This window comes from Cottoperca gobio, chromosome 5 (genome assembly GCF_900634415.1).
Source record: "Cottoperca gobio chromosome 5, fCotGob3.1, whole genome shotgun sequence".
Classification (NCBI taxonomy): Eukaryota; Metazoa; Chordata; class Actinopteri; order Perciformes; family Bovichtidae; genus Cottoperca; species Cottoperca gobio.
This window is the reverse complement of record NC_041359.1, coordinates 956,912-968,932: the sequence shown is the minus strand read 5'-3', so window position 1 is coordinate 968,932 and position 12,021 is coordinate 956,912. Positions and strand designations below refer to the sequence as shown.

Below are 12,021 nucleotides of genomic sequence, written 5' to 3'. Positions count from 1 at the left end.
ACACTGAGCAACATTAGTATTCATTTGGAGTCGTTTGTGTACACCTGATAAATCTCAGTCCAATATTCACTCTCCGTTTAGCTGTTTGGTTTCCATTAAATCCTGAGGGAAATATCAGTCTCTTTATGATAAATGCTCCATTACGCTCACCAGCTAGTCCCTACCTGTGTCTGTCTGTGTGGTGCAGGGAAGGTAGTGTACAGTGGGATAATCACAGCTGTTTTGCTTGGGTTGATGAGAGCCGTGAGACTGAACCAAACAGTAGATATGCTATAGAAGCACTTCCACTGTACATGTCGTCATTTAAATCAGTTTTAATATGAAAAGATATTGACTGATGGAATTTAAATAATAAAATGCTTTAAAATGTAGCTCATGTAAGCAGCCAAGATAGACATAACACAAAAATATGATAAAAGAACAAATAAATTACATTTCCAGACTGGTATATAATCATCCATATCACCTTCATCTCTGAAGCTGTGTCCTTGTAAAAACAGCACATCCCTCCACAAACATATCTACAGTATGCACTGTCTTTTTCACTGCTAAAACTACAGTCCAGGCTTCAGAGCTTCTCGTCAGATACCTGCAGTGTTAGACCGACAGAAACAGTATGTCAAGCTGTTGCTTTACTTATTTTACCTTCAAAGGCTGCTTTAGTGGAGGGTTCTTGCTTCCATCTGATTCTCTGGGCCTCTGAGTACAATTTGGCCACAGAGGGAATGAAGCGAATCTGCCTTGTACTTGTGTCTGTGCATCCTAGCTGGTGATCTTCTTGCGGGGCAGGTATGCATTAGTGATCTGGTTCATCACCACCAGGGCTGGGAAGAGGGGCAGAAGGAGGAAGGCCCACCAGGTCAGCCCCTTCACCGTGGCCTGGAACCAGTCTGAAAACATGGCCGACACTACGGTCACTGTGGCCAGCAGGTAGACCACCAGGCCGCAGGTGGCGTGGTAAAGCTTCAGCCTCAGAGGAGAGGATGACAGACGCAGCAGCTTAGGAAAGATCACGCAGACACCGCAAGCTGCTTGGAGCGCGGTGGCAGCCAAGGTGCAAATGCCCAGCAAACTGTGCCAGGTGACCAGGTGGGGGAGCTCCGACACGTTCTTACTGGCCACCATGAAGCCCAGCCCAGTGGCAGCAGCTATCAGGACCAGAGCCTGACAGAACCAGTGGAGACGGATTTTACCTTTCCGAGATACGAAGCAAAAGGGGGATACTTCAGCTGAGAAGAGAAGGATGCCTTCAGTCATACACAGGCAGTACTGCAGAAGGAGAGAAAAGACATTAGTTAAAAAGGTGTTTTCTCTTTTTTTGCAAAGCAGGTAGAAATTGTGTGTGTATAGAAAGACAAAATGAGGTGTTCTGGTATAAGAAAATAAATGATGAGGTGGAGGCGCAGATGAGTCCATTATTTTAATGTTCTTATATCAGGACTCTTCCTGTGCATTAAGGCTCTTACATTAATGGAAAAAAATAGAGGCTGTGTTTTAACCATGCACTTTTTATACTGTTGTTTGTGGTCACTTTAGCTCATATTTAGGTTCCTTTTACCAGTCTGAATGAATAGATAATTCCTGTTCATAACAACTTGGGTCTTATTTTTTGGCCATAATTTCTATTGGTTATTATAACGCTGTATTAACAAAAGTAATTAATGAGGTCTGGGAACAGTGCAGACAACTTCTAAAAAAACAACAGTTTATCCAAATTATAAACCACTTTATTTGGAGGTCAAACTGAAAGGGAGTGCAGCTTTAAAGTTGCTAATAATTCTTGTACGGGAAAACTATGTGAAGTAAGATCAAAGTTGAACCAAAAGGTTCAAATCAGAAAGTGTGGGTAGTAATTTCATCTTTTTCTCTTCCAAATAAGTTTTGCCCTGTCGGACCATGTTGCGCCATTCCCAGATCTCAGCAATGACTTTAGTGAGAACAAAGGTAATGTTTTTGATAGACATCACGGCCAGAATTATGGAAATAAGGCCAAATTGTAAATCGGAATTATCCTTTCATTGTAATGCAGATGAATGAATAATGGAGATTGTAGTCTGGGGATTTTTTATATTTTCTTATCCCTTGTGCAGATCTAAATTAGTGTATCCTACCAACAACTATAACAAGTATCTACAAAACGTTAAAAAAACACATTGTTCCTTCATCCCCATGAACACACACACTGCTGCAAATGTTCACTAGAGCAGTGGTTTTCAACCTTTCTGTGGCCAAGGCACACCAAAGACCAAGCCAAAATCTCAAGGTACACCTGTATGCATATCTGGGCAAAATAACCTCTATAACAGTGATTTGCATCTGCAGTAGGAACCAATGGGCTTGAGGCAGAGAGCCACAGACAGAGCAGAGAAGACAGACAGTATTGAGAGACAGATTAACACATGTAATGTTGGTTTTGGGCTTTTCATGGGATTTGCTAAGAAAACTATAGAATAATACCAGCTATTCCTTTGGGCTGCAGTGTGATTTACAATGACCAGTGATTTAGAACAGACCAGAGGTGTCCACATATACAATTGCCAATCAGAAATCAGCATTCTTACAATATGTTTGCGTCATTATAAAAACATCCAATATGTCTGTATATTTGACCCCACTGTGTCACTATGAGGCATGATGTTTGTACAGGAAGTTATCATGAGCCAGGACAGAGAAACAACATTAACATGTAGTTAACATATTCTAGGTCAGCTTGTAACACAATAGTTGAAGTAACCCAACACACGTCAGTATTCCCTCCTATCTATTATTCACAGTGGAAAGAAGATGGAGACACAAAGACTACAGGGTGAGAGGGCAAAGGTATTTGTTTACAGGCGAGTTCATATTCAACTCAAGTAATAATTGTGAAATCAATTACTGTATGATTCTATTAGTTTTACATTTGATTTGTTAATGTGAAAACAAAGGACCAGATATCCCATGATTACTTTATAACCTGTTTTTTTCAGCTTTATACACATTAATGAAACCGCTGCCTGCAGTAATATGTTAATCACTAATGAAGTAACGTTCCCACTGATCATTCATCTACATAACTCAATGACATCAATACGTCCTACTGCGTCAAACTAAGGAGGAAATAAAAGCCAATGTCAGATAGTGTCATAATTGTCCCTTCTTCTCTCATGGTAACAATTTTCTTCTTGTAATTATGAGAAAAAGATCTCTGTGGGTTTTGATATGATGAATGTGATATGGTTTTCAGAATTAGAAGATCATTATCTTATGATTACTTTGTAATTTGTGTGTGTGTGTGTGTGTGTGTGTGTGTGTGTGTGTGTGTGAGTGTGTGTGTGAGTGTGTGTGTGAGTCAGATATGGACTGCAAACTTACTGCAACCGACATACACACTGGATGCCAAGAGAACAGACCTGAAACACAGAGAAACAGCAGTCACCATCTTACAATTCAAAAATATCCAAAAGAAAATGTATAAAAGTTAGAAGCTCTTTAATGATTAGATGTTGAGTGATTACAAAACTAATTGCGTTTCCAGATTTGAGCAAGTGGTAAGGCTTTAGTCGGGATGCTATAACCTTTGTTTCTATTGCTTGCCTGCAAACTAATTATCAAATTATCCAGTGTTCAGAATGTGATGACGGTAGGAGAAGATTTAAAATTGACTGCACACTAAATCAGACAATATTTTGTGCTCAGCGAAACCATCAACAAGTTCATTTCTGTCAGTTGTGTTGATTGTTTAACTTGTTTATCTTCTAGAGCAGGGGTCTTCAATGTTTTTCAGGCCAAGGACCCCCAAACGGGTGTAGCAGGGACCCCCTACTGTATATATTGTATAGAAGAGGCTTGAATCTACAACCCCCCCCCCCCCCGCAGTACCTCCGCGGACCCCCTGTTGAAGACCTTTGTTCTAGATATAGCATCATTCACTGGTCCCAGATTCACATGAGGATTTCAGAAGTTGTTTCATCTTATTGCAAATATCACGGTGGGCATTTATCGTTACACATTTTAGTGATGGCACAATTATTCTATTTGAAAAATCCAGATTCATTGGTAATTAAATAATCACTATTGTCTACCCTACAGAGGTCTAAATAAGTATTATACAAATATAGCAGTATCTTGGAGTAAAAATAAAGGACTATTACACCTATGATAGATATCATTACGAAGCTTTAAATGTCACAAACACTGATCCAGTAATCCTCTAAACGTAGTTATTAGCAGGAGAACACATTCATTTTGCATTACTTGTTTTGTTATGACTTAAATTAATTAGAACTGCTTGATTTTGAAGTTTCCAATATAAAACATTATTAAAAAGACAAGACAAATATCTTAGAAGCCCTTGTTACACATTTTAAAACAGTATGAGGAGGCTCATGGTGTTAATTAATGTAATTGGTGTATTCACATTAGTAACGAATTAAACCAAACAAAAAGCAATGCATTACTCGACAAATCATGTATTTGACCTATGGCAGTTTTAATGATTTAAAGGTATTCTGTTTTGATAGATAAATGTAGGCTATGTGATGAAATGGTGTCCAAACATCCATCTAACCACTCACTAGTTCCGGGTCTGGAGAGCAGGGAGATGATGAGGGTCAGGCCCAGGCCGGTGACATGAGCGGCTATCACCGCCGCCCTTCGCAGCCACACATACAGCCAGAAGTCCCGCATCCCCAGACCCTCTCCCACCGGGCTGTACTCCACATCAGACGGCATGCCGCTGAACCTCCTGTCCGGATACTTGCAGACTCCGAGGGGAGTAAAAGCTGCGCTGAAACGGAGAGACACGGCGCGAGTGCTGTAGGAACACTGCACCAGCTCCATAATCATTTAGTTAAGAATGAGTATGAACTAGCGGACAGCTACAAGAGAGAAGAACACAGCCAAGTCAAGTAGTCAAACTACACACATTGACAACACCTTAGTACTTCCGGTATGTAGTTTTCTAAGTCCCGTCCAGGTATAGCATTTTATAGTTTCGTTCATTTAATCAGTGCGGTTATAACAATCATCAGATTGCCATAATCGAATTAATCTTGTTCAATTGTGCAACGCGTAACGTTACAATATTACGCGTGCAATGGATTACGCAGCCTTTTATTTACACGGCGAGCTGGTTACGTTTGTCTCCCAAAGTAAATCTAAACATCTCAATGTTGTTCAGCCCGGGTGTATTCATTTTAAGAGGGTCAAGTGGGAAATAAATCACTTTCAGTCTTAATCTTGGATAGTTTTCGAAGATTTGACGAAACAAAAGAAGCGAGCGCTGTAACATTAATCCCTCCGAGGAAAGGATGTATGACTACACATTAGGCTAGGTCTGCTAATGTATTAAATCGCCATCAGGAGTATTTATTTCTCTTTATCCCATGCACTTTTCACATCTTCTGAACAAAAGTCCCATCCGTGTGATGACAGGCGGTCTGCTGTGACGCAAACTGAAGACTGAACTTCACAACTTTCACTGCTGATGAATTTTGCTCATACAGCCATGGTATTTTTGGTTCCACTTCCTGGTTTGCATCTTCGCCGAAGAGTAGGAGAGAAGTGAGATGATTCACTTCTATTTCCTGCTTTTCAACGTAGGTTAGTCCCCGCTTGGTAGTTAGCTGAAGGGCACAGCGTTCTCGAAACTGCAGATATGATTGACCTAAGTGTGTACCTCTCACGTATTTTAATTAATGATGTTTCATGTATTATTATTATGAGTGGCAAAAACGTGGGGTGGGTAGGCCTACATATAATACAGGGACAACTTTGGAAGAAAAAAATGAATTCACTTTTATTATTCACTAAAATTCCTTTATGACTGCCATATTGTTTTGAATTGTTTATTTGTTTTATAGACTATATACTGTATATTATCTCTATTATTACCACATTTGGCATGAATTGAATCAGATATAATATCTTTAATAAATATTGTGTCTCTATTGCCTTGTTTTATAAAACGATATCTTGATGTTCAGCACACTCCTATGACCTTTATTTTAATGTTAAACTTGTCCAACACTCGGCTCTATTCTATTCAGACGTAAAGGTTTTATTTTTGAAATGTAACGTCCCGTCATGTGTGTTAATGTATTTATGTTATATATTTCATGTTTAGTTTATAGCACCGGATCAGGCCCGGCGGGGGCTCCAACTCGGCCCGCCCGATGAATTTGTAGTGTGAAAATTACAGAAAAACATAAATTGCAGTTCTATAAAAGTACCTGCTATCTCTAATCAGTCCACCAGGGGTCGCACTGTCTAGCATGTGACAGACTGTAAAACAAGTAAAGAGTAAGAGTAGGCATTTATACTGAGAACATACCTGTCAACATTGGAATTTCAAAATAAGGGAAATCTTTTGCCGGTCTCCGCCCATATTTTAACAGCTCTCAGCCACCAATGTAAACGTAAACACATAAGGGACGGGTATATACATTCAGGAAATACATGTTTATTTAAAGTATGTATTACTTGTACAGACATGTTTATAAGATTTATGTATTTTATTTGATGAGTTATTATCATCAATATATTTGATGATTGATGAGTTGTGTGGCTTTTGTTTTCCCAGACGAGTACTTCCTTGCAATGGCAGAGTCGGGAAACATGTCCGCTACACTGCGACTGAAATCATCGCAGAAGCTGAAGGCTACATTATTTTTAGCGCAAAGCATCTTGCATCTTTCCCTCAGCTTTGGTCACTTGGTTTGCCTCCGAAACAGTTCTTGTCACACATGAAGTCATTGACAGTGTATGTTTTTGTGCCTCTTGGCGTGCTTGTGCTTGGACGATTTTTCTTGCTGGCGAACATCGCTTATTCCGCCGTGTGCGATGCTAACATCTGAGTGGCACACTTTACAAAAAGCACGAGTTTGCCCGACACTGCTTTTTATTAAATAAGGGAATGTCTCCTCTCATTTGTACTTACATACAGTTTTAACTTGTTTGGCAGGTACAACTGCGTCTCCATCTATCTCCCGTTCACTGTGACTCTCATCCATATTTTTTCGTCTTCTTCTTCTGTGTTATTGTTCCTGTTTTCTTCTTCTGTGTGTTTACTGGCGGATAACGTTTTACAGCTAAAGTTAAACATAATACTGCCACCTGCTCTATCGGAGGCCACTTTACACTTTTTTTAATTAGGCCTATTTTTTTTAAAAAAAGTTACAAATACGGGATAATTACAGGAAAATATTTAAACGGGAGAAATACAGGATAGAAGTAAAAATACGGGATAATCCCGGGAAAAACAGGAGGGTTGACAGGTATGACTGAGAACCAGAACGGAACAGCAGATGGCATATTTTTTTAATGCTTTTGCTGTCAAAATCTTCTGTGATACCTTCATCCCCAAATGTCTCATGTCAAAAAAGAGAAAAGTAGACACAGAGTGCAGAATTTTCCAAGAAAAATGGACCACTCATGCTCACAAAAAAGCATCAGCCTCAAAGCCATAATCTAAAGGTGAGTTTGTAAAAACATGTATGCTGAAGGTGGCAGAAATTGTGTGCGACAGGCTTTTGCTAACATTAGCCTAACGAGGAATACTGTGACGGATAGGATTGCCAATCTTTCAGCAGATTTGGATAGCCAAAAGAAGAATAAAGTCAAGTCATTTGTAGCATTTTCAGTTGCAATCGATGAGAGCACTGACATTACAGATGTTGCTCAACTGGCCATATTTATTTGTGGAGTTGATGACACTTTGGCGGTCACAGAGGAGTTCCTTGAGTTGGTACCTATAATGGACACCACTACACCGAATTACATTTTTAGCGCTGTCGTTGAAGAGCTGGACCGGGTCGGAGTGGACTGGAGCTGTGCTGTCAGTGTGGCTACAGACGGCGCATCAATGATCGGGAGAAAAACAGGTGTTGTGACAAAATTCAGGGAGAGAGTTCAAGCTGCAAATGGAGGAAATAGGTGTTGGACATTCCACTGTATTTTTCACCAGGAAGCATTGTGTTGCAAATCGTTAACAATGGATCATGAAAGTGGCTGTCCAAACTGTTAACTTGTTCCGAGCCAGAGGACTGAATCACCATCAGTTCAACAGCCTCCTCAGTGACAAAGACATCACCTGTGGCCTACCATACAACACTGAAGTTAGGTGGTTTAGCCGAGGTGCTATCCTGAAGCAATTTTTTAATCTACTGGAGGAAATTGGACAGTTTATGGAACAAAAGGGCAAACCAGCGCACAAATTAAAAAACCCAGAATGGTTGCAGGACCTTGCATTTATGGTTGATATGACAGAGTACTTGAATAACCTGAACAAGATGCTGCAAGATCGCAAGAAAGTTCTCACACAATATTATGACGCCATATGTGCATTTAAGTTGAAGCTGACTTTGTGGGAGACACAGCTGTCAAGTGGTGCCGGTGCTCATTTCCCTCATCTTAGAAATGTGCAAACGACCGGAGTTACTGCTGACATGAGTCACTACAAAGAAACAATTACAGAGTTGATGCAAGAGTTTGAGCAGCGGTTCCAGGTCTTTGGTGAGCTTGAGACAGAATTTGCAGTTAAGGCTGCGGATCTGCCTGTCGACCTACAGCTTGAAATAATTGATTTACAATGTGATCAGAATGTAAAGAAGAAATTTGCCTCGTCAAACTTGGACACATTTTATCAGTATCTTTTGCCAGGATACCCCAAATTGACAGCCCTGGCAGCAAAGGTTTTGAGCTTGTTTGGGACCACCTACCTGTATGAACAAGTGTTCTCTGTAATGAACATCACCAAAACAAAGCTGCGATCAAGACTCACTCACAAGCACTTGAATGAGATTCTTAAATGAGCTGCTACTCAGGATTTTATGCCTGATATTGATGCACTTGTGAGGGCTAAACGATGCTAAGTTTCAGGGGGAAATTAATCGGTGACTTTTGTTGTTCATACAATGTATAAATTCTATATGTTCAAGGAAAGTAAGGCAAGGTAACTTATCCTCCTTACTTAATAGCGCCCACGTGTGTTTGTGTTTTGCAGTGCGTCTTTGTTAGTATATTTAAAATATGTTTTAGATCTTGAGAAGTTTATTTTGTTATAAAGTATATATATATACTTTATATATATATATATATATATATATATATATATATATATATATATATATATATTTTGTTGTTCAGTTCCAAATATCTGTGTCTAAATGTTTTGCTTTGTAGATCAACTGTGATCTGAAGTTGTAATGCACATGTGTAAATGATAAAATTGTTGAAAGTGCACTTGTTTTTCTTAATATATTTCAACAGGTTGTGAATCAGAATTTCTGGTCTTTATGTTCCTAGTTTGTTGTAGAAAGACCTATTGGTATTGCCAATGGACAGGACCTACCTTAGCTAAGGGTAAGAGACCTGAAACTCACACCACTGAGTCCTGGTCCTTGTGGGAGAGTGCAGTCCAAATATCCGCCTCTTAATAGTTAGCATTGTGGAGTTATAAGCATATAGTACATTGTCCAATTGGACTAGCTCTCAGGTATTGCCATTGTACAGCGTTTGTCCAATTCACATACATTACCATGTAAATTACATTACAGTTCATTTAGCTGACGCTTTTGTCCAAATCGGCATACAAAAAGTGCAAACAATCATGGAGATACAACTCCGAACAGCAAGAATCTTGTAAGTACAATAGCTTCAAATAGGCACAATCGTGTAAGTGAACACTGTCTTCAAATAGCCAATTTGAAGTGCAACAACATAAGTGCAACATACAGAAACAATAGAATACAAATTCAACTATTAGCTATAAATAAGCCAAACCAATACAAGTGCAACATACAAAGTACAGTTATTTAGTTTTCTTCATTCGCTGAGGTGCAGTTGAAACAGGTGAGTTTTCAGTCTGTGCCGGAAGCTGTGAAGACTGTCTGCTGTTCTCACATCAATGGGGAGGTCGTTCCACCATTTTGGAGCCAGGATAGCAAACAGTCGGGTTTTGTTTGAGGGAAATCTGGATCCCACTCGTAGTGAGGGAGTGGCGAGCCGATTGGTCGACGCAGAGCGAAGTGAACGCACTGGGGTGTATGGTTCGACCATGGCCTGGATGTAGGAAGGGGCTGATCCATTCAAAGCACTGTAGGCCAGCACCAGAGTCTTGAAGCAGATTCGGGCCGCCACTGGTAGCCAGTGAAGGAAGCGGTGTAGTGTGGGAGAACTTGGGTAGATTGAAGACCAGTCAGGCTGCTGCATTCTGGATGAGCTGTTGAGGTTGACTGGCACATGCAGGCAGTCCAGCGAGGAGGGAGTTGCAGTAGTCAAGGCGGGAGATGACAAGAGCCTGAACAAGAACCTGCGTCGCCTTCTGAGTCAGTAGGGGACATATCCTCCTGATGTTGTACAGAGTGTATCTACAGGAGCGGGTTGTTGCAGCGATGTTGGGACCAAAGGACAGTTGGTTGTCCAGCGTCACACTCAGATTTGTTGCAGTCAGAGTCGGGGACCATCACCTTATCGTGGTGGAGAGGTTTGTGTGTCCCTATGAACCTGAGAGCTGTGTTGTTTGGAGCCTAGTGCTCCTGGTAGGGACTCCGTAGTCTTGCTGGGAGACTTCAATGCACACGTGGGAAACGATGGAGACACCTGGAGAGGCGTGATTGGGAGGAAGGGCCTCCCTGATCTAAACCCGAACGGTCGTTTGTTGTTGGACTTCTGTGCTAGTCATGGAATGGCCATAACAAACACCATGTTCGAACATAAGGATGCTCATAAGTGCACGTGGTACCAGAGCACCCTAGGCCAAAGGTCAATGATCGATTTTGTAATCGTATCATCTGATCTGAGGCCGCATGTTTTGGACACTCGGGTGAAGAGAGGGGCGGAGCTGTCGACTGATCACCATCTGGTGGTGAGTTGGATCAAGGGGTGGGGGAAGACTCTGGACAGACCTGGTAAACCCAAACGGGTAGTGCGGGTGAACTGGGAACGTCTGGAGGAAGCCCCTGTCCTGGGGATCTTTAACTCACACCTTCGGTCGGCACCAAGGTGCTTCTGGAAAACCATCCGGCACCTCAGGAGGGGGAAGCGAGGAACCATCCAAGCTGTGTACAGCAAGGGTGGGACCCTGCTGACTTCAACTGAGAAGGTTATCGGCCGCTGGAAGGAGCACTTTGAGGAACTCCTGAATCCGACTAACACGCCCTCTATGGTTGAGGCAGAGCTGGAAGCTGATGGGGGATCATCGTCAATTTCCCTGATGGAAGTCACTGAGGGTTGATGAGATCCGTCCAGAAATGCTGAAGGCTTTGGGTGTTGAGGGGCTGTCTTGGTTTACACGCCTCGTCAACATTGCGTGGAAGTCTGGGACAGTGCCTAGGGGTTGGCAGACCGGGGTGGTGGTTGCCCTATTTAAAAAGGGGGACTAGAGAGTGTGTGCCAACTACAGGGGTATCACACTTCTCAGCCTCCCTGGTAAAGTCTACTCCAAGGTACTGGAAAGGAGGGTTAGTCGTGGAGGAGAGGGGTTGCAGTTCGGTGACCTGAGGATCTCATCGCTGCTCTTTGCAGATGATGTGGTCCTTATGGCATCATCGGTCTGTGACCTTCAACAGTCACTGGATCGGTTCGCAGCCAAGTGTGCAGCGGTTGGGATGAGGATCAGCACCTCCAAATCTGAGGCCATGGCTCTCAGCAGGAAACCGGTGGATTGCCTACTTCGGGTAGGGAATGAGCCATTACCCCAAGTGAAGGAGTTCAAGTACCTCTTGTTCGCGAGTGAGGGGACAATGGAGCGAGAGATTGGCCGGAGAATCGGAGCAGCGGGGGCGGTATTACAGTCACTTTACCGCCCCGTTGTGACGAAAAGAGAGCTGAGCCAGAAGGCAAAGCTCTCAATATACCGGTCGATCTTCGTTCCTACCCTCACCTATGGTCATGAAGGCTGGGTCATGACCGAAAGAACGAGATCACGGGTACAAGCAGCCGAAATGGGTTTTCTCAGACGGGTGGCTGGCGTCTCCCTAGGGATGTGTTCCAGGCACGTCCAGCTGGGAGGAGACCCCGGGGAAGACCCAGGACTCGGTG

At 42.1% G+C, this 12,021-nt stretch overlaps 1 protein-coding gene across 1 annotated transcript; it reads right to left on the bottom strand.

The window, feature by feature from the left end:
- Nucleotides 1–343: 343 nt before the first annotated feature.
- Nucleotides 344–5,543, bottom strand: cyb561d1 (cytochrome b561 family, member D1). Its single transcript, XM_029432535.1, has 3 exons — nucleotides 4,557–5,543; nucleotides 3,355–3,392; nucleotides 344–1,269 (listed from the first exon to the last, which is right to left on the bottom strand). The coding sequence occupies exons 1-3, from the start codon at nucleotides 4,825–4,827 to the stop codon at nucleotides 763–765; spliced, it is 816 nt and encodes a 271-aa protein (XP_029288395.1). The 5' UTR covers nucleotides 4,828–5,543; the 3' UTR covers nucleotides 344–762.
- Between the last annotated feature and the right edge of the window lie 6,478 nt (nucleotides 5,544–12,021).

Excerpts from the sequence above, each read along its gene's own strand:
- cyb561d1 (XM_029432535.1), bottom strand. The coding sequence starts at position 4,827 with ATGATTATGGAGCTGGTGCAGTGTTCCTACAGCACTCGCGCCGTGTCT. Across the intron at positions 3,393-4,556 it reads GCTCTCCAGACCCGGAACTA|GTCTGTTCTCTTGGCATCCA; the intron begins GTGAGTGGTTAG and ends TCTGTGTTTCAG. Across the intron at positions 1,270-3,354 it reads CAGTGTGTATGTCGGTTGCA|TACTGCCTGTGTATGACTGA; the intron begins GTAAGTTTGCAG and ends CTCCTTCTGCAG.